Source organism: Manacus vitellinus, unplaced genomic scaffold, assembly GCF_001715985.3.
Source record: "Manacus vitellinus isolate BGI_N305 unplaced genomic scaffold, ASM171598v3 scaffold_0_pilon, whole genome shotgun sequence".
NCBI classification, from domain to species: domain Eukaryota; kingdom Metazoa; phylum Chordata; class Aves; order Passeriformes; family Pipridae; genus Manacus; species Manacus vitellinus.
In genome coordinates this window covers 6,419,699-6,446,566 of record NW_021938789.1, presented here as the reverse complement: position 1 = coordinate 6,446,566, position 26,868 = coordinate 6,419,699, and the positions used below count along the sequence as shown (strand labels likewise).

The 26,868-nt window shown below is 36.4% G+C and overlaps 1 protein-coding gene across 3 annotated transcripts in view; it reads right to left on the bottom strand.

Annotated features, from left to right (window-relative positions):
* JAKMIP1 (janus kinase and microtubule interacting protein 1) overlaps positions 1 to 24,272 on the bottom strand; it is a 112,077-nt gene extending 87,805 nt beyond the window's left edge. The window contains exons 1-3 of one of the 3 annotated variants that reach the window (XM_018089188.1): positions 24,254 to 24,272; positions 17,930 to 18,118; positions 1,623 to 1,897 (exon numbers count right to left, since the gene is read on the bottom strand). In XM_018089188.1, coding sequence (XP_017944677.1) covers positions 1,623 to 1,751 — 129 coding nt within the window. In that variant the 5' untranslated portion in view covers positions 1,752 to 1,897; positions 17,930 to 18,118; positions 24,254 to 24,272. Of the gene's footprint in view, positions 1 to 1,622; positions 1,898 to 15,540; positions 15,764 to 17,929; positions 18,119 to 24,253 lie in introns of those variants that run through there. The other 2 variants (XM_018089197.1, XM_018089203.1) reach the window with 2 other exon arrangements.
* Positions 24,273 to 26,868: the final 2,596 nt, after the last annotated feature.

Sequence of the window (26,868 nt, the reverse complement as noted above, 5' to 3'; positions counted from 1 at the left end):
AAACTCTTCCTAGCGTTCATGTAATGTTTTCGTGGATTTTTTAGAATCCAAGTACTTTAAGAACTCAAAATTAATTCATTCTTCTGTTCAAGGTATATGATAATTTTATAATCATATGTTCTTTTTAATACAATTTAAAAAATTATAATAAAATTCACATCTGTATATAAAAAGTCATACAGAACAAAATAGGAAATAAGAAAAAATAACTAAAAAGAAGAATTTACTAATGTAAATGTAATCTACCATCAGCTAACAAGTCTCCAAATAGGAACAATGAGATGCTAAAAATGACAGTGAAATAACACAATTTGTCACCCAGAAAACTATAGAGGGTATCAGCCACTAGTAAATTCCATGGTGTGTGATTTTAAGAAGCACAAGTAGTTTGTGCCACTTATTTTAAAATTTATTCTCATTATGTCAAAAAAGAGCAGGAGAAGCTGGATGAGGAAGCCAATAGCAAAACCCTTGTCATTTCTGTTCACTCATCAGTACTCCTGATGTATAAGAGATATAACTTGTTGCTTTAGTCTGGAAAGAAGAAAAATTTCCAAGGCAACACAGATTTAGTTGGCTGATATATACTGAACCTATTGCATCAAACAAAAATTAAAGCTTTATTATTTCTTTTTCTTCTGTAAGAAATAAATTCTGAAGATTGCATTTTCAGGTATTTCTTGGTTTGCTTTGTAAATTAAAATATGAAAAATAAGACCATTCAAAGTTGAGTAACACATAAGGCTATTAAAGAAACTGGAACATACAGAAATACTGTTATTCAAGTGTTTCACATTTTACACATATAAAAACCCAAGGCTAGAACAAAGCTATGTTATATAAAGTGGACACATTTTCAGTGCATACTTTTTCCACTGATAAGTCTTTGGACACTTGCAACTACAATATCACCAAAGAAACACAGATAAATCCATTTGCACATGGATTAATCTCCAGAACTGTCTTGTGCAAAGTCAAATGCACTCATTGAGACTAAAAAACTAATAGAATACAAATAAGCTTACTGCCTTGTCCATATTTTCAACTGTCTACAGAGATATATAAAAGTAAATACTAATCTTTATAAATATATATGTACTTCATGAATTAATAATTCTAGGTGTTCTCTTGATTACCAAAACAGCTGTTGAACATGTGCTGGACAGATAAATATTGATGGATCTGTTTCATTAGCAATCAGATGCATCATAACCTCAGCAAAGCAAATCAGAACTCCTACACAGATAATTTCCATAGTGATGCATTTTGAATAAGGTGCCAATGTTTGATTTTGAAAACAAAAGATTTTTCTTTTCACGACATACAGTTTTCAATGCTAAGATAAATGACAAAACTCCCTTGCCTTTAAGTCATAGTAAGCTAATGCCATTTATATTGCTGTGACTGCAAATTTCAGCGACTGGATGTTTGAGGATATTTACTTCCTTTTGCATGTCATTTAGAAGAGTTGGCACCAATTTCAGTTTATCGGTGATTCTTCTGATTTCACTACTTTGTCAAGTTTTTCTTTTAAGGTTAATGCATTTTAGTACGAAACTCTGCTGGTTTCTAACAGTGCTACTGTTAAGAAGAACGATCAGAAAATATAGATAGACAAATACCTTGCTTTTTTCTTGTTGAAATTCTATCTGGATGTTGGTTAGTTTAGTTCGTAGCTCCTCATTAGCAGCCTGCAGGGCTTCAATCTCCATCTCGGACTTCTCTCCCTTGGCACGACTTTTCTTTGACATAATTATTTTTGAAGTTTAAAATAAAATTTTTGCTCCACACTGAGCTACCAGCTAGTGCCTTCTGCTTTTAGCATTTAAGAGTCGTATAGTGTTCAACAAAATCTTTCCCACAAACCTCTGCCATCACGGGAGCAGTCTCTCATGTCCTGGAAGGAACAAAGTAGTGGGAACAGAATTAGGCTACAGCACTGAGCAGAATTAAACATCAGACTTAATATTCAGGTTTTAAAGCACACTGAACTTCTTTGTATTATATACTATATTGCATAGTGCACTAGAGTTTGAAAGAAACAGATAAGAAGTTACACAATATTTCACTGTCTCTAAACCAAATTCACTGTATTCTGATGTCCACAGAAATAAAATTCTTTACATTTATGACAAATACAGTATATAAATAAAAATCATATCTTATTCAAGGTCTGACTAGAACCATGCTCAGGATTCCCAAGAGGTACATAAAAAACCATAAGTTAACTGAGGTTAGTGTTTCAGTGGGAATAGTTTGTTTCCAGTAGTAAGAAGAGAGCATTTCTCACCCTTTTGTATCAGTTATAATGCATAACTGTATTATGCAAGTCTCACAGCATCAGTATCTATGATACTGTATCTGTGATACCTAAAAAGGTATCACAAAATGGGAAAATAATTTTAGAAATGTTTCTTAAAATATCATATATGTAAACTGCTTATGTTCAGGGCTGATACTGTTTGAAAAGCCATAATCAAGACGCAAAAGTATTTAGCTTCATTTTAATTTCCCAGCATGCTCTAAGCTTAAAAAGTATTCAATTATTTAAATCAGCTTTATGTAATATTCAAGGAGAATATCAATAGGAGACAAAGAACCCTAATTCCAATAATTAGGAAATCCCATGATTAGTCTGCTTCATAAGTAGTTATAGAAGCTTAATCTGCGACTTTTTTTCCTCTCTGCTCTCATCTAAGAATAACCTGATGCTCTACAAGAACAAACTGAGGAACAAATGCTATCAATGCTGAATTGGTTTCCAAACCGACATCCTCTGCTCATTCTAAATATCCACATAATTTTGTAATTAAACTGTCGACAAAGCAGAAGACTTCCTACTTTAATACTGAACGACATTCCTGGAGTATTATATTTCAAAAAAAATTGCTATCAAATTACCTTCAAATAATAAGTTGCTCTTTCCAATCTACTTCTGCCTGGAAGTTATTTTAGAAATTGTATTAGAATGAAAATCCCATACATTCCTTAGCACTTGCTTTCTAAAGGGTTGTGTACAGACAAAAAAAAAACATTAAGTTTTATTCTCCTCTTCAAGGACTGGTAAACAGGCAGTCAGTTAAATATCTTGCCCAAAATGACAAGGCAAATCACATGAAAAGCAAACAGAACTCAGGACAAAAAGTCTCAATCTGTTTGACAATATTCCCATTGAATTCTTTCCTTCATGAAAAGCTGTTGAAAAAAGACCAATTTTACCAATTATTTGCTAAAGTAATTTGAGTGAAGTAGCTGTTTTGCTCTGTAATATCAGATGTATTTCCTTTGAAATATAATAATCTATCAGTTTATCCTATTCAATAAAATTTAATCTGTTCCTTATATTCTTTATATTTAGCATTTTTAACAATTTATGAAAAAACAGGAAACAGAAATGCATTTTAACTTTATTTATGTATCAGACCTACTTTACAAAACAAATAAACACTGGTGCTATCGTGATTTTACACGTAATAGTTTATTCAAGAAAAATAAATCAGAAATATTCTTACACTAACTTAAAACAAGGAACTCTTCAGTGAGTAGAAGAAATGTGAGGAATTGTTGTTCTTAATAAAGAAATTTCATGCTACTAATCTATGGAGTTTCTATGATGCTAAAGGCTAAAACTAAGCACTATTAAACCAGTATATTTCATCCAAAATCCTTAACTATATGAAAAAATTGGATTAAAAATCAGTTGCTTGTGTTATTTCCCTGGACTATTTGTAAAGAAAATCTAAAATAACATAGATATGCAAATCCAACCTATAATAATTCCACAGTATCTACAATGGTGCAAAGGGAAATGAGTTGTTCCTTATCTCAAAGGGTATCTGGGGTATTCAGCTTCTATCAAGGAATTAATCCTGAAATCTTTACACAAAATTCTTGATGCAGTCAAATTATATATTATTTAATTCAGTAGATTATTAATTTAGTTAAGGAAACCAAAACCATACCTCACTGGCCTGACTGCATGATTTTTAACCTCATTAGATCCCCCCAGTCCCCTTTCCAATTAGTTTGGAAAATAATTTGTGTTTGCTTCTCCATCAGTAAAATGAGGAAAGTGAAGTAACTGCTCTGTGTGGATATACACAACATCCAGAGAACAGAAAAAGAGGTTTGAAATGTGGAGCATTTTGAAATTGCCACATATATTTTGCTCAGTAATAACAACCTCTCCTGACCATATCATGTTCCCAGGCATATTATGAATATACTAAGCAATTCAATATGAACATTTAAAGTTATAATTATGTACAGCAGAAGATGGCCTGTCACTGAAGTCCTGGTCAGGCATAACTCTCAATGTCTGCAGAGTTTATATTCTATCAGAGTCATCATCACTCAGAGCTCTTAATAAATAAGGTCTTACAATCAGGTACCAGGATCATACTGTTGTCTGCTTTTGAAAATGTGCAGGTCTAAATATAATATGCATTATTTAAAGCAGTTCAAATTGCATTTAGCACTTAAATTAGCCTTAAAAATAAACAATTCAGCACTACACTTTGAAGTACTCTTTAGAATTTAAAAAATTCTCAAAGCATTGTTCTCAGTCTTTTTCCTATAACTCACAATAGTTGAAAATTGTATCTTTCAAGTAAAATAAAAACATAGACACAGAACCTGAAGAAAATCACCTGCTTCTCTTATGGTTCTCTTATGCTTCTCTTATGAAAGGGCGGAGTGAGATCAAACCCTTCACCTCCAAACCTAACAACTAAGCATAACAAGCCCTCAAAACTACAAAACAAAACAAAAAGAAGGAACAAAAAACACCCACAAAAAACAAAACACCAACAAAATAAACAAACAAAAAAACCCAAATAATAAAAACAAACAAACAAACAGGAAACTCCCACCATCATCACCATCAAGCTGCATTGGTGAGCATAGAAAAGTTTCTCCCTTTTTAATCTTCCCTAGATACATCTTCCAGCCCTACTTATTTCAAAAGCAGGAACTACGGCAACGCAAAGCCTCTCTATATACACAGAGAGGCACATACCCCAGGCACACCAGGGCTACAGCAGAAGAGGGTGGATCTCCATTCCCAAATAAAAGGGTTAGAACCAGTGAGTGCCTACATTCCCTGCTAGCTGAGTACCCACACTTAATGTTCAGATAAAGGTTAGGATAAAAAAACCCTACCAGGCAGCTTGTAAACACAGGGAGAAAAACAGAAGGAAAAATATCCTACTCTAACAAAATATTATTTTACTGACGTAGAAGCTGCAACCAACAACCTATTTATTAACTCACCATATGTCAACTGAGAGGCAAACTCATGATGCCACCATGATACAGTCCCACAATCCCTTGTGAACAAAAATAGCCACTTCCTGCACTGTGAGTTCTACACACTTCTTGCAAACCTTAGGATCATTTGAATGTATTTTATATCTGACCAAAAAAAAAGGATAGGAAGAATAATGGATTCTCAAACACAAGTCATATTGACAGCAGTCTCTGGAACGTATCAAGTTTCTCACTTTACTTGATAAGTATAGGGGTATTTGTAATTCAAGAAAAACGATAACAACAAATTATATAAACTTGATTGGATTTGAATCAACTGTTCAGTAGTTTGGGGGACTGGTGTGTAAAAGATCAAAATATTTAACATGATTTTTGCTGGATGTTTGGGGAAATCCAAATTCTTAATGTACCTAGAAAACCAACCATCTGAACAATGTTCCATTCCTGACTTCCAATTTCTCTTCTATTTGCTAAAGAGATTTAAAGGATATTTTTATCACTACTTCAATCTCTTCCCTGGTTTTATCAAAAAAACCCTCAGACTAAGTAATGAAGTGCTATATGGTCCTTCTAGATGTTAAATATCAATAAAACCTAATAGCAAAAAAAAAGAAAAATTAATTACTACAAAAATGTGGAAGCGTAGCATGAAAAATCAGAGAAAAAAAGAGGGAGCCCAGTATTTTCTAGTGAAACACAACTCCATTTAAAGAAATGCAAGTCTTAAAGCATGATTCTGTACTGAATACACAAAAATAAAGGAAGGGTTATATCTGTAGACAGTGAGTTTTTCAGTAACAAACAGTAATCAACAAGAAAAGTACATCTATAAAATCAAGTAATAAATAGGGATAAGATAATATGATAAGAAGAAAATGTCAACCAAAATTCAGCATTCCAGTCTTAATTCAGATCTGAACAACATTACTCAGCTGCAACATAATTTTTAGAAGGTGAAGTTGTGAATGAGTCATCTCAGCTGAAACACCAAGCCATAACTCAGGTACTGGAGAGAAATAAAAAGCTTCTTCATCTAGACACTTCCACATAAATAGTGGGTTTTCCATTTTACTTCAACCTTTCTCTTATAATACTGCAGAGCTTACTACCGGCTACCCAAAACTCTTACTTTGCTTGTGAATATGAGATTTAAGTACATTCTTAGTATAGCACAACTCTGAATATTCAAGAAATTTAAAATAGATTTTATAATCCTAGAACCCGACAATAGTAAATGCAGTGGACACAGGTACAGTGTTAACTTCAGAAGTAACTGCCAGTTTCACCAATGTTATAGTTTAAAAAACCAGTGATAATCAAGCAGTGACTGTATGGGAAAGACAATGTTCAGAGCTGCTGATGCCCAAGGCACATTTCTCACAGGTTCAGATGACCTACATCTACTACTTCAATTCTCAGTTCTATGTAATAAAACATGACTGAATTGATAAAAGCAAAAGCACCTCTACAGGATTGTAAAATAATACTCTTCTCAGGCAAAAAAAATGTGAATACAAATTATAAGAATAATTTTCTAAGTATATTGTAGACTAGTCACATTTTAAATACCCATTTGTTAGCTACCTACAGAGATAGATCTATTTCTGTAACAGTAGAACCTTTGAAGGTTATTTTAAATCCTATCCCACTTAGGGAAATACAGAGTTTCCTTACTGTGAAACACTTCTGTAAGTATCACTTGTGATTTTTTGGCAGATAAAACCAAAAACATCTTTATTGTTATCTGACAGCTCCCCATTCCTTTTTGCAGATTCACAGCCCACAGTCCTGAGTCATTTTTGCATCAATAACAATACACCTATAGGGCCATACTACATGGAAAGCAATCACTAAGAAACTCTAAGCATTTTTGCATTGTTTTTTTCCCAAAAAAGTTCACAGTAACGCAATCCTGCTGATATCAAACTCATTTAGACCCTATGCACACACTCAACTGTATTTGTACCTACTACTAACAACCACATAACACTGAATTATTGTTTTTGATTGGTACTACTGAGTAACCCTGGTTAGCATCCAGTACATTAATGGCTTCATTCTAGTGGAAGACATAAGCATCCTACAAAAAAAAAAAAAAAAAAAAAAAACAAACCAAAAAACCCCAAAACTAGTTCTTCATTTACAAGGAATTTTCACAAGTAAAAGGGAATGTCTAAGCTGAAGAGGACAAGCCAGGAGGAAGGCAAGGAATCCTGCACCTCCATTCTCTGCACTACACAACACTTCAATACACTAGTAGTTAGTGAAAACTTAACCTGGATCACTTCTCAAAAATTTATGAGCTTGATGCCCTGACTTTAAAGTAAAATATTCACTGTCTTCAATGAATATAAATTCTTTATTAATATTTACCCAATTTCATTTACAGAACTGTTTTGAGGATTCATTAAATCATTAAAATCGCTCCACTAACCATATTAAAAGACAAAATGCTACGAACAGCAGTCCTGTGACACATATAAAATTAAAAAGACACTAGCACAAAAAGGTAAAGTTCAAATGTAACTAAAAATAATAAAACAATGTCCTCCCTCCACAACCTTCAAAACTCGGCTCTGTTACACGGCAAGAGAGCTTTAGAGTGCTGGGTTCACTGCAACTCCAGAGAGGCAGCTGTGGGCAGAGCTGTTCCTCTCATCTCTGTGCCAATTCCGTTCTTTCAAGTACAGGCAGGACACCTGACAAGATGCCTGCTGTCCAGCACAATGTGTGCCCAGCCTCCAGCTCTTCTCATTGTGCCCTGGATGTGATGCAGGGAGATCCCTGGGCTTTCACTGAGGAGCAGCACTCCATTTAAAGCATAAAATTTAAGAACTAGAATGTGGAGTTTTAGCATTTCTATATTAGACCTAGATAAATGGCAACTAGAGAGGCAGATTCTAATATCTTTACTGACTGTCACTGACAACCCACAGATTAATCATTATGCCAAATTTAGGATTTTGAATTATACTGGACCACTTTTGTTTAGCTATTCACCTGATTTTTGCAGGAAGCTTCCTTTAGATGTTTTCTAAACCCATCATTATCATTATTATTATTTTTATTGTAAAGGGTGAGAATAGTTGAAACCTGAAACGAGAAAAATGAAAAATTCAGGGAGGACAGCTGTGTAGAAAATGTGCAAGACAGGCTTGTGGGGAGAGGTTCAGATTCCCAATTTGATGACTCAAGAGAGAGGTGGAATTCAATGAGAGAAAACCTAGAGTTGTCTAACACTTTATTCCATCTTGAATATTTATTATTTTGTAAATCAATAGGACAGACTAAAGAGGTCAGGTAGGTGAAAGGATGAGAAAAGGTGTATCTGGATGTGATATTAGTTACCAACTGAGCAATGAGGCAAATAGAGGTGGCATGATTTCATTGCACTATCTCTGATTTCAATAATTATTATGTGCTATTCTCTACCTTCATTAAACCTGCAAGCTACCTCACACTGTGCCAGACAGCTCACATTCCCACCTCACTGCTCCAGCACAGAAGAATCACACAGCTGTGTGCAGAGCAGCATGAACACATCAGTCAGCACCATAAAGGAAGTTATAATGCTGAGCAGGTTAATGACAAAACTACTTCACCTACCAAGGGCCGGCTCAACTTCGACACATCTCATTAAAACCAGAACTCTTAGCCAAAATGAAGATATCAGCCTATTCCAGTAATACAGGAAGACTGGTAAAAGAACATGCTTTATTTTATCCAAAGTTTCCATTGTGCTCCACTTTTAAAGCCAAGTTCCTTAATTCCTGAACTGGCAGTTCAGGAAGAGTCACAGAATCCCCAAAAAGTATCTACCTGTGTTCAGGAATTTAGGACCTCAACCTTATGTTTGATTACTGTATCAAGGACTTCTGCTTAACTTCAATGTTCCTAAAGTAAGACACCCCACATTTAAATCTAGTTTCAAATCTAGCTGGATGATAACAATAATTATCACTAGTTTATGGGTAACACATAGGCTAAGGTTTGATGGATTTTGGTTATGAGAAATTAAGCTTATGAGAACTAGAAAGACTTTGCAACTGCTTTTGTCAGGAATCACCAAATTTAGTGTTCCACAAAGCTGCAAATCCCTCAGAAGATCTGTTAACTTTCTCACAACAGTGCTCTGATAATCAGCCAGCTAACATTGGTATTTCAAGGGCTGTAATTTGAGAGAATGTTCATTGCAGTGAAGAGTTTAATTCACTCTGGCTGATAGAACTGCATCACCTGGAATAAAATATTTAAACTGGGTATTTCAGCCAGACAGTAGCCTCTTTGCTCTCTCAACTCTAAATTTTGAAAGGGAGCAGTGCAGCAGCTTAAAATGACAGGCAGTAAAAAGCACAGCTAGAAACTAACACAGCAAGAGCCTGGAGACAAACTTTCGTTTCTCTCCCTGGTTAAACAGGACAGAGACAAGCATGACAAAGCATAAGAAAAGCACAGAAGAGAAACTGTGATCTAAAGGCTTCCTTTGTGTAACAATCTTCCCATGTTCACAAACAGAAAATGCTTCACCACCGTGAGAAGACTACCAATAAAATACCCTTCTGATAACTGCCAGCAAATTTGATTCAAACCATTCCAGACTTGTTGGCAATAGTGTTGGCAAATTGGCCACCAGAAGTAGGAAAGTGCTTTCTGAAGATGCTTAGAGTTGAATGTGGTGGCCATGAAGACTTGCAAAAAATATATTTATCCAGATACATGTATCAACATCATAATTTTAAGGATAGCATCCCTCAGAATGTTAAAAAACAATGACACATTCAGTCATAGTTCAGCTTAAAAAGAGAGAAACAGGCAACTAGATATAAATATAAACCCCCAGAATTACTCTGTGACACACCACTATAGACTGTGAGACTGCCTGCTGTCCAGATTAGACTGTCCAAAAGTATTTTGAAGTAAAGAAATTAAATTAATCCACACACAAAAATATATATATACATGCATATATATACAGAAATAAAGCTTCCTGAATTTGAAAGAGTGTTGGACAGAACAGAAGTTACTTGCACATGCAACTTGGAGCTATCTGGTATGCAAGTTGCACATGCAACTTAAGGGGATTATGCAATTTATGAGGGCACAATACTGCTAGCACTGTATCCTAAATCACTGAATGCTGTCATAGTCAGGCTGTTTTGGACATTTAGGGGAATTAAAAAGTAACTTATTGTTCAGCCTCACGAAAACATCCTTATCTCTCTTCACCTATATAATATCTTTTCCTTCATTAAGAAATCAAGATTTCATTTCACTATACTACTTCAGAGAGCAGACCATGAAGATGGTACAGTGTTTTACACAAGGTGAAGCCAAGACATGTCACCTAAAGCTTACAGAAGTCCCAGTGCTCGAATGAAAGATGTTTATGCTTCGTTGCTTATGAACACAACCTCCTTCTTCCCATGGTGCCTGCAAAGAAGGCTGTTCTCTGCAAGGTCTAAATGGTTCTGTAAATCATCTCTGACCATGGACAAAAATCTTTATTCAAGTTGCATTATCATGTAAACTGGACACAGTAGCAATCCTAACTTTGCACCCAATTGTGTAAAATATGTTCATATTCATATAATTTCTGCTATGAATTGATCTTAGTGTTTAGTTCTGTTCCTCTTCCCACTTCATCCCCTAAAAGAGGTGGTAGAGGGAAGCCTCAAAAGCTAGGGTGCTGGTAGTGACTTTACAGGCACACTTAGTCTGAATGAAGACTCAGTGGAAAAATATGGAAATAGGTATTGCCGAAAGAACTATTCTTTCTACATCACACACCATCTCCCTAAACTTTAGATGAAACTGTGAATAAGATTCTGCTTTAAGATATGGCACTAACACCACAGTTTTTCACCTCTTACATAACAAAGCTATACTACCAAAATTTTAACTATTTGTTTCCAAAGCAGGGGAAAAAAAAAAGAAGAGGTGGTGTGGGTGGTGGATGGCATATACACTGGGGAATGGACTACCAGAATGGAGTCTGCTTTAGAAGGCTCTAATAGAGGAAGAAAGAGAACTAATCTTCTCAGTGATGCAGCCCACTTGTTATCACTAACTTGAGAGTCCTATCCTCTCTTTGTCTGCTCTTTCCCCACAACCACCAGTCCTCAAATATAGAAGAAAGGAAAGAAAGAGGAGTGTATAACAGAAAAGCAAGAAATAAAATTTAAGGGTGAGATGTAAGCTTAAAGTTACATGTAAATCTAGACTTAGTTGTTACCTGCATACTCTGCCCTTGTACCAGAAAGGGGAAATATTGAAATGATCCCTGTTTCAAAGAACAATGTGAAAACTGGGAGCTCTTAAGTGTAAACACGTTCATTTCCCTCCCCAAGAATATCAATTCAAATGGCTATTCTACAAACATATACTACTTACTATTTTTTTATCAGTAGGAATCTAGAAACATCAAGTTACAAAAATCTTCACTAACTTCCAAATTTTGCAAGGAATTAAGGATAGGAAATCTCTACATGTTTCCTTTGAGATATGCAGGTCTTTACCAGTAAATAACTAAGTTATGTGTTTCCTTTCACTGTGCACTTCTAAATCTTGCATTGGCTGCTGCAAGTTAATTGAAATGCCCAAGTACTCTCCCCCTCCCTTCTACTACAAAATCTCTTTTTTTTTCTTGGGTTGTAATAACATCCACCATACCTGGAAAATGCTTTCCACAATCCTTTTCCCTGCTCCACCCTCCCATTGACTTTTATTAACTTGAAAAAAACCACAAACATTCATAATCTTCTTACATCACTAAATGTAAGGCAGGGGAAATATAAAATTATGCTTGTGCAGGAAATTGTTACAACTGCACTATTGCAAGCAGTTTAACACAAGTTGTTTTACCCGAGAAAGATGGGAAGTCAGCTTTCCACAGTTTCCTGAAAAGCACAGAAATATTAAACCACCACAGTTGAACAGATGGAATAAAGTGCAACTGATCCCAAAGGCAAAACAATACCAGGTTAACTCTCACAAGCATACTAAAGTACTTTAATCCTTTTGCATCCCTTTCCACCTCTTGTCTGAAACAACCTGAAGGCAATACAGTATTTCCTCAATACAGAAATGCAAGTTCCCCAATGAAGCAATAGAAATGCCTCTGCCACAGATCGGAGACTTGTCATTTACATCATCGTATGTTCCCTCACCTGGTTCCCCTTTGCATTACTTAATATAAAGTTAAATTTCACACAAGGCAACCAGAATTTCTCCCCCCCCCCAAACTTTTACTCTGATTTTTCATAGCAAGTAGTGCACAGGCTAACAGGGTTGTTGTGCAAAGGTGCTTATCAAGCCCGCACAGCACTCCATTCAGGGGTTGCCAAATAAACAAATCTAAACTTTTTTACTATGCAAGTAATTTAATTGTCTCTTATCCCCTCCACTCCTCAACATTTTCCATCCTGGTCATCTTCAGGACTATACACAGATTTACATCCCTGCCGGTCCTGACTTCAGAGGAAGGACCAAAACCCATCATTGTGTCTACATAGGAATCCCTCTCAGACTCACTAGTCTGTCACACTCTTTAACAAACTTTAGTTGTCAGTTCCTCTTATCCCCCTTTTCTAAGATGTAAATAGAGAGAATTCATCCTGGATCATAAACCACTACTGGCCCCAAGGCAGGGCACTGTAATCATATAATCATGTAATTGCTAAAGTTAAACAAGACTTTTAAGTCCAACCATTAACCCAACATTGCCATGATCACCACTAAGCCATGTCCCCAAGTGCCACATCCACATTTTTTTGGAACATTCCACCACTTCCCTGAGCAGCCTGTTTCGATGCCTGAACCCTTTCAACAAAGAAATATTTCCTAATATACAATTTATAACTCCCCTAGTGCAACTTGAGGCCATTTTCTCTGGTCCTGTCACTTGTTATCTGGAAGAAGAGACAAACTCTCACCTCACTACAATCTGCTTTCAGGTAGTTGTGGAGAGTTCCTCACTGTGATCTCCAATCTAAACACTCCCAGCTCCCCAGCCACTCCACATAAAACTTGTGCTCCAGACCCTTCTGAAGCTTTGTTGACCTTCCCTGGACTCGCTCCAGCATCTCAATGCCTTTCTAGCAGTGATGGGTTTAAAGCTGAATGCAGTTCTCAAGGTGCAGCCTCCTCAGTGCCGAGTACAGGGGGACAATCACTGTCCTGGTCCTCCTGACCACACTACTTCTGATACAAGCCAGGATGGCATTAGCCTTCTTGGCCACCTGGGAACTCTGCTGGTTCATGTTCAGCCACTGTCGACCAGCACTCCCAGGTCCTTTTCCACTGGGTTGCTTTCCAGCCTCTCACCCTCAAGCTTGTAGTGCTGCACAGAGATGTTGTGACCAAAGTCCAAGTTCCCTCTTGTTGAACCTCAAAAACTTGGTCTTGGCCCATCAATCCAGCCTGTCCAGATCCCTGTGCAGAGCCTTCCTGCCCTCCAGCAGATCAACACACCCACACAGCTTAGTGTTATCTGTGAACTGACAGAGGGTCCCCACATCCAGGTCATTGATAGAGATACTAAACAGGATACTAACCCCCAGTACTGAGCCCTGGGGGACACCACTGGTGACCAGCCACCAGCTGGATTTAACTCCATTCTCCACCACTCTCTGGGCCTGGACATCTGACAGTTTTTTGCCCAGCAAATAGTACAGATGTCCAAACCATGAGCAGACAGTTTCTCCAGGAGAATGCTGTGGGAAGTGGTGTCCAATACTTTACTGAAGTCCAGGTAGAGACATCCACAGCCTTACCCTCATCCACTAAGTGGTCACCCTGTCTTAGAAGGAGATCAGGTTGGTCAAGCAGGACCTGCCTTTCATGAACCCATGCTGGCTGGGCTTGGTCCCTGGGTTGTCCTAATGATAAACATGTGATAAATTTCAATATCCAGTAAAACTTCTAGTTTTAATAATGTGGTGTTTTTTCTATTAAATTCTTAATGCATCTTTCTTTCATTTGGATACAATCTCTAACCAGAGTCTCAACATCTAAAAATAATTCAGGTAAAGAGGATTAAAAAGATTCAATCAGTGAAATAGGTTTCAGACTTTGCAGCTGACAAAACTTATTTTTCAATACCAAAATACTCTCAGGAAGTAAGACAGAACCTAGGAGAATATCTGAAAAATGCTACCATCTAGTATCCTACACTAATACTGTATCTTCACATTAATATCTCTGATGAGCAAGCAATTTTTCAGCACAAATCAGAACTCAGCTGGTCAATTCTGCAGTCATGAAGTATATTTATGCTACTCCACCCCACTCAGACCCAAAAGAGTGTATTCACTGGAACGAGTTTTTTACCTTCCTTGTGGTGGGTTGTGTTTGCTGACTAACATTGCTAAGCTGATGTTCTGCTTTATTCAACTCAGTTTCTAAACTCACATGTATGGTCCTATGAGATATTCATTCCTCTCCATATTTTGCTGACCTCATTTCTGTTTCCTGCTATAACCAACACACATGAAAGATACTAATACATTTTTCAAAAGGAAATGTTAATAAATGTGATTCTACTACTTTTCAAACAAACTTTAGGTAGACTTTCTGGTTTGTATTAAAGTTTATTTTCTGACACAAACAAAGATCACAGTCCACACTAAATAAAAAGTGAACTCAGCTGGGAAATGGAACTTTTTTAGCATGTAATATTTTTCAGGCACACTGACCCCAAATTTTAAGTAAAATATAAGGTATGCAAAAACATCACACAAGGTAGAGAAAGATTAAACAAAGGTCTGATAGAAAGAAGTTTCCTCAAAATAACACATTATGCCACCCTAGAGTACTTGATTGCAGAACTGCAGCACTGAGTTACTGAGCAAGAACATGACATTGATTCTTATTGTCCAAGTTCATTACGATATGGCAACACATAATAGCACATTTTAAAATACAGTTTTGCATAAGACTACTTGTAATACAAAGATCCTCATACTGAACATATGTAAGTATAAATATAGTATGAGCATATGTGCACATGATGGGTTTCCTTCAGAAAGGGTAAGTTGCAGGTAATTTAGTATCCTACAAAATTATTCTGGAAATCAACATTTACACAATGCTATGCATAAAACAGGCCTTTCCCCCCCCACACACATATATTGCTATCAAATCACACTATCAAAGGTATTTAATATTCATAACACATTCAAAACTATTGATGTTAAAAATTAACTGAAGAGCAAACAAAAAAGCTAGAAAGGCCACCATAACCATGAGAGAGCCTATTTCTTGAGAAAAACATACCAAAAATGGTATATCCTAAGGAATTGTCAGAACTGTCAACTTTATGGCCTCTCACTACTATTTACTGAATGCACACCACAGAGGCTGTAGTTTTCTCATGGTTCATACCTTCTTTTTCCATTCATACTCATTTATGAATATACAAGGAGCTTCATAAAAGACTGAAGATCCGTTATGCTTAATACTGGATGCAAGTTTTATATATTTGAGAGACCTTACCAAGTTGTCAGAAAAGTTTGCTTAATTTTCTTTTTAAGACCTCTTGGAAACACTCAACACATAGAGGATTAGTTTTAGATGACTAAGTGAAATGATACCTATCTTATCTCAACACGACCATTACCAGCCACAGGCTTATCTAATGGCAAAACCTGTGTGGGAATTCTGCCAGCAGCTGTACAGCTATCAGCTACCCAAATGTATTACCTTCTTATATTTGCAAGTGAGAAAAACTTTTCAGACACAAACATATTACAGTACTTGTTTTCTGTGTTTGGAGAATAATGGATCTGTAATAACGTGGCAGTGAATATAAGTTATATTTGTCAGAGGATTAGTCAGCACAGATGGATTGTTCAAAGGATGTTAAGAAAAAAATGGAAACATGAGAATAATACTAAAGTTTATCTCATTTTAATGTCTATCAATTCAAAGAAAGGGGGAAAATACCAGTTTTTGGTAGATTTCATGATCAGTCAGCAAAAGAAAGAAAGAGCCATTTTAAAAAAATGTGCCTGGCCCTATTTAAGGACCAGGCATGCTACAGCAGTGCTAAATTTTCACAGAAGCAGCCAGTCATTCTCTAAAGCAAAGTGCCAGCACACAGCTGCATGATGTAGCAGCACCATTTCTGCATGAATGCTTGGGAGAACACCACCATTCTGAGGACACAGGTTGGAGAGATCAGAAATAGTCTAAACAAATAAAAAGACATTGACATGCAAGAAATATGAGTAATCAAATAAGACAAACAGGAGCCAGATATGTAGGGGGAGGTTTCTGTAGCATTAGGCAAATATGCATAAGCAATCCAGAGAATGAAAACCCACATAAGCTAGTTCCAAGTACTAGGAAGCCTCCTTATAGGTAATTTGCATAAGACAAAATCATTTTACAAAATACATTAGCTGTCGAAGACTCTCTATATTTGGAATTTTTCATTTTCATAAAGCAGAGTCAGCTAAATAAAATATGTCTAAATCATTTTTTTAATTTATGTTCAACTGTTTGGATGTACAGGAATAAACAGTCTAAAGTCCAACAGGAGGAAAATAACTTTCAAATGGTATTCCTTTGAAATTTAAAAATCAAAATGCATTCACCTTCAAAGAAAGCCAAGTTATAATATTTATCAGCTGGGTTTAGAACTCAGTATTTTAATTCTTTTCAAAATCAGCATCATCTACTTTCTGATATTATTACTTAGATGTAAAGATCATTTTTTGGATACATCTATGACTGAAGTTTCTCATTCTTTTTGCATTACGGTTTTCTGGCAAACTTCAACTATATTCTTGATATCTTTCTAGATAAAAATATCATTTCTAGGGACTCACTGCAGCATTTTGCTGCAGAAACAACAGTTATAGAAAGTGTGGGTTGCTTATTTCCTAATATTTCTAATTCTAATAACTCTATCATCACTGCGGTTCCACTGCAGGACTACCACAAGATGAAAAACCCCCAAATTAGTCACTGCATTAAGCTGTCATCCTTACCATACTTCTCTAATAGGAAGAATTGGATAATTTTCCCCATATAGTAGATGATCCTTGAAGCAGACAAAATATTGTGATGGGTTTTATGCATGGCATATATAGCTGCCTGCTGAACACCCAGACATATGCACATTATAAACACATATAAGTCAACAGGAAGTTGGGAAAGTCTGTCAAAGGAGCTTAGCATCTGACTGAGACCAAAGCAATCAAAGCCTTTCTTCTTTATAATGGTGACAGATACAGCTGAAGTAAAAGAGTGGTCAAGTTAGTAAGCATATGACAAACATAAGACACTAAGCACCCTTCTGTACTGCACGCTTTAGATGCCACAGGTAGTGGTGCTGGTGAGGAAATTACTTACAAAATTTATTTAAAAAAAAACACAAGTAAGAAAATGTTCATAATATCAAGAAATCTATTCAGTGAATCCAGGAAGCCTCTATGTGAAGAGAACCAAAGCACCTCAAGCAAAGACAAAAGCTTCATATAGATTCAGTTTATTTTACTGCCTGCAAAATCTGGTTGGGTTTAAAGTCTTTCTCAATACAAAAAAGAACTTCAAACTTGAAGCTTCGAATTATGTTGTCTCTAATAAATCGATAACATTTTATCTGTATTGCAGATTTGTTCTCTTCCTACCCACCCAATATGCTGGCAATGCACAGTACCTTTCTCTTTTCCACAGGTTTCTGAGGCAATTGTGTTCAATTTTAACATAAAGAGGTGAAGACTGAGTAGCACCAGTAGCTGAGTCACTAGATATGTTTGTTCTTTCCAAACTGCAACTCCTACTCCTGTTGGCACATTCTCTTCTTCATCATCAAGGGGGGATTCCTGAGCAATACTGGTGACATCATCTGTTAAACCAAAAAGAAGAGATTTAATACAAATCAGATTTGATTGACAGCTTTGATGGTAGCAATACAATGGAAAAATATTTACACAGGGTAACAAAATGAAGCAGAATAGGATATTGCAGAAATTACAAGTGTGGCATCTTATTTCCTTTAAAACACATGTGCAGTGGTGGCCTTTACTAGATGATCTTCAATGAAAGCATAATGGAAGCTGCTAAACTACTTGGAAATTAGACCAGGTCAATCCAGACTGTTAACTCAGCCTAGCTAATACTAAGTTTGTATTCCATTTCAACACAAGCTACTGGATTTTGGACTACAGGCCTAAATTCCCATCTCACATACAGACTGGCCATTGCCATAAATCTTGTACCAAAATATATCAACATAAGGAAGTTATCATGTGTCCTTTGAAAATAGGTAAAGATTGAATTTTCAAAAATCTGAATTCTGTTCTCCTGTGCAGCAAAGACAATGATCACAATTTCCTCTCTGAAAACAAAAAACTGAAAGAGAGGTACAAAGCCTTAATATTGCCTTACTTCACATTTCTTTATAACATTTCAACATACTTTTATCTTAAGAGGAAACAACAGAAGTATTCAAACTTTTGCTGATGTTCACTACATGTTAGTTTGGATTCATATTTACCATGCACAGAAAAATATATTTACAGAAATAAAATTATCATTATGGAGATATCTTTATGGAAAACAGCAGGTTGAAAGATTAAAGAAAGTCAAGTTCCTTAACGAGTATCATCTACCTCAGTTTTCCTAGAGTCTCTAAACACCTTTAACAGCATTTTTATTTACACTGTGGAGTACAGAAAAGAAAGTAAAGTCTCCTCAGTAATAAATCTTCTCATGGTATACCCTTTATGTTAAAGATTGAGGGCAAGTGAACTGAACAAGTCAAACAGATTTCAGCAATTTCTTAAGCAGGTATGGCCATACAGGATCTCCAAAGCAGAGGGCTGGCAGATAGGACACAGAACAGGTCAAACTCTTGCCTTTTGGGCAAGAGAGCTGGAAGTCAGACAGAATACCCTGTCTGAACTTCAATGAAACATGATGGATATGTCCACTATCATGTCTACTTTTCAAGTCTTCACAAATAGCTGCACTTCACATAAAATACTTTAGGATTCCATCCAATGACACCAGTCCCAAAAACATAACTCCTAAACAATTTCCTTTGCTGGGAAATATTGCACTTATCTCTAGGGCTTTGTTTAAGGTTACCAAGTAGATTCTGTTGTTAGTGGATTGAAAAATAAATCCTTGGGGAATTATTTACCAGCTTATTTGTTCAATAAAGACAGCCATCTAGGTAGTATTTAATGGAGAAAGAAAGGAAATCTACACACTCATTTCCTTAGGGCCAAATTCATAGCTGTGAGAGAATACTTTTGAAGAGGATGAAAGTACAGCTGGGGCCAGATCATGGCAGAAGATCAAAGTGCTGAAACAGCTTAGTCAGCATATTTAAGTAGCACAGAACATTGGAAAGAGGAATTCAATTTATTTATATAGTAACAAACCTCCTCAGGCAGAGACAGAGGCCAAGAACCTCTATTTTTTAATTACGTCAGATATGTCTCGCTTCATCCTATGTTCATCATCCTTTTTGAGTTACCCTGTTCTTTAATATTCCAATATTGTTTTTCCACATAAAACAACATTTTTTTGCTTTCTTCTGGCTTTCAGTTAGCAATCTGAATACATTTGAACAAAAGGGAAAGAGAAGGTTTTCCCACATTAACATGTAATGTAGAAACTCCTAAGAGAAAGTAAGAATTTTCTTGTCAAAGACAAGTAAAGACAGCAATCAGGCCAGTAAGATGACAACAAAACAGACCCATACCCACAAGTCTCAAAAGAAAAAAAAAGATAGAAAACCACAACTCCAAATTCCAAAGTTATCCAGACAATTTGTCGACCTTGAAAAATGCACTTATCTTTTAGCAGATGTATTCATTCTGCAATATCAATTCTTCTAAAGGGGAACTTATTAGATTCTAGAAAGCTCATTGTTAAGATTAATAGTTGTATTTAAATTCTTTAGTAAATTTGGAAATAAAAAACATCTTAATAATATTATTGGCCTCACTAAATAAAAAGAATAGTGTTTACAAAAGTTTTGAGGGAAGCATGAAACAGATCTAGAATCTGCAGAAGTTACAGTAATAATAGCATATTAAAAAAATATATTGATGTGACAGTACCTAGTTTTGAAAGTGGATGTTTCAATAGCATAGCATACCAGTGAGATTAAAAAAGAAGACTAATTGGCAATAAGTCTTGCAAAAACTACAGCAAATTTGAAACATCTAATTATGCCAGTCACTACAAGTTGTTAGAGTGCTATTCACAACGAATTACCAGCAACCACTGGAAATTTACAACTCAATAATCCTTCAGTAATCTTCCTATAGCTTCTTAAAAAATATCTTAATACAAAAATAACTTAAAATAATTGGATACTTAATTTCTCACTTCTAGCAAGTGCTAAGCTAAACCTGTTTCTAACAGTGGAAGAGAAGGATAAAGAGGGGAAGCTGTTACTGTGGATATGGATCTGTTAATCTACAAACAAACAGAGCATAAACTATAGCTGCTGAAATTCATTCAAACTCAAAATATACCATGCACACCAAAAGCTGCTCAAAAAACCAACACTATTATAGAAATAATTTGAGAGATGAGCTATGTTTGATAAATTACTAATTTTACTCAACGCAATAAAGTCACCAACATGTTCATATCCTGTAGTTATGGCAGTGTATGCTAAATAAAGAAAGTTGATCCACTTATGTTCTTTATTATATAATAGCTCTCTAGACAAAAGTTCAGGGTTATAAAAATGAAAGGGTTTTTTCTGTTTACATGGCCATGGCTTGCAACATTTGTCAACACTTCCCAAATAGTTAGGAAAGGCTGGAAAGGATTTAAGGTTGTTTGTTCAGGTTCTTTAATCACAAACTGTAATACACAGATTCTTTGGTGAAAATTCTGTTTCTCACACGTTACTCCATCGTGTCAGGTAGTATCGTATCTTGAGAGCAACGTAAGTTTAAAGGTAAGAGAGTAAACACTGATGCCAGCCTCCAGCCCTTCCTTGGGATTCCCAGAATAGGCAAAGCACTCAGATGCTCAGAGATTTTAGTCATATCTGTTCTCATGGGAAATCTTAGACCATTTTAACTCTTAAACATTGAGTGCATTACTTGCAGAAGGTTTAAAAAATAACTACTAAGGTGGACAGATATTTTAGATTTCTTCTTGGATAGTAGAACAGCTGAGGACAATTCCTCTGACAATTGGGGTAATGTTGCATACAGTCCATATATGCAGAATCTTCTATGGACTATAAGGGGTGGAGATCTCAAAACAACATCTTTTTCTGCAGAAGAGAGGTACTAACCCTTCCTCCTGTCCTCCACACCACAAATAGGAAGAGGCTGGGTTTAACCATAATCTTCCAAGCAGGAAAAATAAGATAAACAGCAAACCCATCCTTAGCATGTGGTAATAGCAAAGCAGTTTCCCTGAATATTTTGGAAGTCCTCCCTATTTCCTTGCACAGCTGATCCACATTTTGGAGACCTTTTGGAAACAAGGCTTTTTGGGTTTAAAATGACTAAGCATAAAACAAGGTAGACAGTGATAAGACTGACCCAAATAAAAGGCAATTTCTTTGGAAAAACAGTGCTGAACATATCTCTGAATTCTCTGCAGTAGTTGTGAGGAATTTCACTTGGCAAATGTTTTGTAACAAGACTGTGTGCATTACCACTGTCTTTTTATCAGAAGTTATTCTAATCAACAGAGAAGGGAGGGAAGGGGTTCCTTCTTACTACCAAATGTTCAAGGATTAAAAAAGCCTACTTCTTTCAAAAAAACCATTACATTTTACTACGGTGCCTTGTTTTCCACTCTAAAGCTTTATATCATAATATTAATTTGATTTATAACTTCCCAGTAAGAGATCTATTTGTCAAGCATACAAATTACATGCAAGAAAGCTCCGACTTCCCATTGTTCTCTCCAGTCTTTGATTTTGAAGACTGTGATATTTGCTTCAGTACCAGATTCTCTGGGACTCCCAGTAGAGCAAAGAATTTATTTACACATAAATAACTGTAACACAGATACAGCCCTTCATGAATGAGATTTAACATGTCAGCAACAAACACTTGTGCCCAATATACACGACTTGCTCTTTCCTTTACCCATTTGATCTCTGCCTAATACACAGTATTACAACCAAAAATGTGCTGTCTTGTGCAGTGGTTGCACCAAAAGCAGACTGAGGGCAAAAAAAACTGGGGTACTTAAAGGGATCCCCTGAAAGCAAAGAAAATCTATATGGAGGCTTCAAGGAGAATACATCATGGCCCAAGGCAGAAATCGCACAGATCATGCCACAGAGTCAACCCCTTTCAACACAAAGACTTGTGTCAAAAAGGCAAATACTGTGGCCTGACCTTTATAGACCACTCTACATATTCTCAGCAACATACACTGTGCAAAATGCATAACCACCATCTCCATGCTTTACATAGTGAACAAACTTAGAGAGGGCAGAATGACTTCAGAAACTTTTTGTTATTTCTTATTTTCAGTATCAACTTTGAAGTTGATATAGCAGAAATCAAAGACAGGATAAGCAGCAAGTTCTTGCCTACAAATACTCTTTTGATGACTACCAGGAATCCAGACAGAAACTTTCCTGATCTCTTCTTTTTATTGTAAAATAACTCTTTGGTGGACAAAACACAGAATTTGTATTTGGATACTGGAAACAAGGACAGATATAAAAGTAATCATTCCCTTTCCTCCTCTGTATTACAGTTTTCTGTTTTGGCATCCCCATAATAAGTCACCCTTTATGATCATTTAAACTGTCAGCAATGGTGGATTACCAAAAATAGGTCAACAATTCAAATTTGTTTCTGAGCTGTTCTTTTTGCCTTACTGTAGATTATTATGCCACAATTCCCAGATGGAGAGTTACAAATGACTGGTAGGCAGTGCATCATGAAACAGTGCTTTCATAGGAATTGATATCATTCCTGCCACCTTGCTGTTTTAATTGGATTGTCAATGCAAAGACAAATCTTCCTACTCTTTCTCTTTTTTTCTGAAGTAGGAAGCAATAGGAATTCTTGAGTGTGTGTTTCAGAAGACTTTGAGTGTTACTTACTTGTACAGTGGACTTAACACCATAAAACGCACTTGGAAAATAAGTTAATCACAGTATTTAATATATTTTACATGACAACTGTGGTGTGCAAAGTGGAGGACATAGTTGCTTTTGTGTGCAAAACTAGGTAAATCTAAATTCTCTGTGTTACATAGTGCTTATGTGTAATAAAGTTATACAAAAACTTTCTCAATAATTAAGATGACTGGGATGAAGTAGTAATTGGGTGAGGGAGAGCTATCCATGTGAAATTATGTCCTTTAAGACTACTATAATTAACTAATAAAGTTATGAATTACATTCTGTATTCATTAAATATCAAGCACATTAAAGCTTTTAAAAAACAGATGCAATGAGTTTTCAGTGAGCATGGCCAGAGACCACACAGCCTCACTCACACTAAGAACCAGTCTTCTTATACATTTAAAAAAAAAAAATCACTCAACATAAATATATTCTCTCTGAACAGGATCCGTAAAGAGGGGGTAGAGAAGATGTCAAAGACCAGTTACAGAGACAGTCCACCATCATGCTACTATCTCTGTTTCTATAAGATGTGCATTCCCAAACACAGACATGTATGCAGACAAAAAGTCATTACTAGTCAAATTAAAAGTAACATTAAGTTACTTTATTTGATTTTTAAATTTCATCACTGGCTTTTCTTAATACTCTTTTGGCTTTCTAAAATACAGTCCTCTAATTTTGAATCAGTGTTGGAGGGTTAATCAGCATATACCCTAAAGTCAAAAAAGCCAAAGATAATGTCATTCCACACCCTGTCTACAGACCAGTTATCAATCTTCTGTCACAGATCTCTCCTCTCTGTCCCTTACATATACCCCCATCTTCCTTTTTATTACTGACACACGAAGCCTACCATAAGGTAAATAAAGCATGACACAAAACAAATAATTTACTTCCAACCTGCAGTTTCACAGAACTCCTCATCCAAGAATAACTACGCAGGTCATTGCTAGTGCTCCTCCTTTGCAGTCAGAGCACGCCAAGGGAAGAGGTTTACACAAGGTCACCCAATGACTCAGCAGCAAATTGTGAAAGGGACTTGGGGCAGCCCAGTCGTATGTGCTTGGTGTAACTGCAGCTCAAATGTTAACCCTGCCTCGGCAGAAAACCGCGCTCCCATACCCAAAGGCATCAGTCAGCTCTGTGAAGGTACAAACTGAGCACCCTCTCTGAAGTTAGGTTTGCAGCCTGTTCTTAGTAAAGGCTTCAGTTCTAACAGCAAAGTTACAAATATCCGCATTTTCCCAGAGTTACATGGCAGCTATGAAGCACAGAGTTGCCGTGTGCACAGTGAAGACTTCATTATGATAATAAAATTGACACAAGCTTGTACGTCTGGAAATTCTGTGCTTCTCAGTGCTCTGTTGCAGATTTTGACACAGACTTAACGTTTAATAAGTATCAGAATCCAGTTAGCCTATTATTCCACTTACTCATAAAAGGGATATTTTTTGGTTCAGAGGCAGAATGTTAAAGGGATTCACAGGAGGAGACAGTAAAAGTTTCCTTCTCCTAGAAATGTAAGGAAGTTCAATTAAACAATGACAAGCGTAACAGCTTGAAACAGGCACTGTTTGATACAAAGACACCACTATCTTTCAGTAAAGGACTTCACGCTAGTTTTACATGAACAAAGAGCTGCTTCCAATTAAAATCATAGTAATGGGTTATGGGAGAAAAAAATCCAACACAAATGCTCTTCAGGTACTTGCCGTTATGGAACAATTACCCAGTGATAAAATTACATCCCTCTCCAGCCACTTCACCAAGAGCATTATAAGGGAGTGCTGTAGAGATGCAGTAATGTGTAAGAATGATGGCTGCTGAATTCTAGTTCTCTGTTAATTCCAGCCCAGTTATTTACCAAACTGAATTCTTCAGATATCTTTACCATGAGTCTGATAATGGCACACTTTACAACATATATAATTTTAAAACTATTAAGGAAAATGTATCTACCAGTTAAAAGGTATTTGGGTAACCAGAGAAGCAAAGAAACAGTGGTATTTCTTAAAATAGGCAATCAATATATGTTGATAAGTGCAACTTATCTACTACAGATTTTTCAGTCCCTAAGACTGAACACTGCAAGTCGTCTTTCAGTTACTCCTCTGCACAGAAAGAGCAAAGGCCTTTGACATTTTTGGTTTTTCAGTATATTTAGTTCTTCAATTCAATAGCAGCACCAAAGCCACACCCCACATGTATAAAGGAAAGCCTAAAACTATTGTCACAAAAACTGCCAACTCAATATATGTTTCTTTTAATTTACAATATTATATTCTCACTCTGCCCCTTCTCCTCTTCTCCCATCTTCACATTCTAAAGAGAAGGAACTGTCTCTCTTTTTCCCATTGGAGACAAACACCTCATCACTTCTTTCTATCATCCTCATCAATTAATATCCTCTATATGCCATGAGCACTACATATCTTTTCTTCTAGAGATGTTCTGGCTGATTTACACCTAATAAAGTCAGAATAGGTCTTCTTAGCTCAGTATAAGCTGGCCTTTGAAGGTGGTTTCTTGTGTTTTAGACCCAATTAAAGGCTGCACGCCCAAGACCCTGTCTAACTCTTCCACTGACATCAGCTGGATTTAACAGAAGCTAGGCAAGTGTCACTGCCTGTAAACATTGCCTTGCCAGTACAAAGAGTCACTGACCTTTCCTGAGGAGCAAACATCTACAATCAATATTGAAGAAAGTGTGTTGGAAGGATTTTAGTCAGTAACGAACAGAAAGGTAGGAATCCACTGAGTTATATTTAACAGAGCTTTGCCTTCACTGTTATATCATTAAGTTTTGCTTCTAGCCTCCCTAGCAGGAGATGAAAATACCAGCTGTGAAAATCTGTGTGTCCTAAAAATATGGCTGCCATAGCCTTCTCAAGATACCATTAGAGACACTAGTCATGTCCCACTAAGTAAATTAAAAGTAGAAACACACTTACGAAAGCCTGAGTCTGAAATCCTTTTTTCTTCCTCTCCTAAAACATTTTTATCTTATATATATATAAATTTACATACACGCAATAACACATATGCTATACACCAAAGCAGAATGCTGTCATTAAATGGTGTAGCCAGAAATGCTTGCAGATTTTGGAGGGAAAGTTCATTTCTTGGACCTAATACTCTGGTCTCAGCCTCAGAAGCAATGACCCCACAAAGCATAACACTGGTGTTCACTAGAGTCAGGAGGAACTTGAGCTGGAATGTGCAAAATCCCAGTAAAACAGCCACATTCCACAGCAGTGACATGGGGAGGAGCCAGCCTGAAGGGCACTGTGCATATGAGACATACCCTGGTAGGGTGGGTTTTCCTGTGTCTGTTACACTCCCTTCAGCATTTCAGAGATCTGTTCATACAAATGTGCAAAACATCCACCTCTCAAGAACACAAGTATGGGGACCAGACACAGACACAAACCTGCTTCTAACACTTCCACAAAGGAGTTCCTTGCAGTTCTCATTATCATGACGTGTTGAGCTTAAAATCCTTGCTGGCCTGCCTG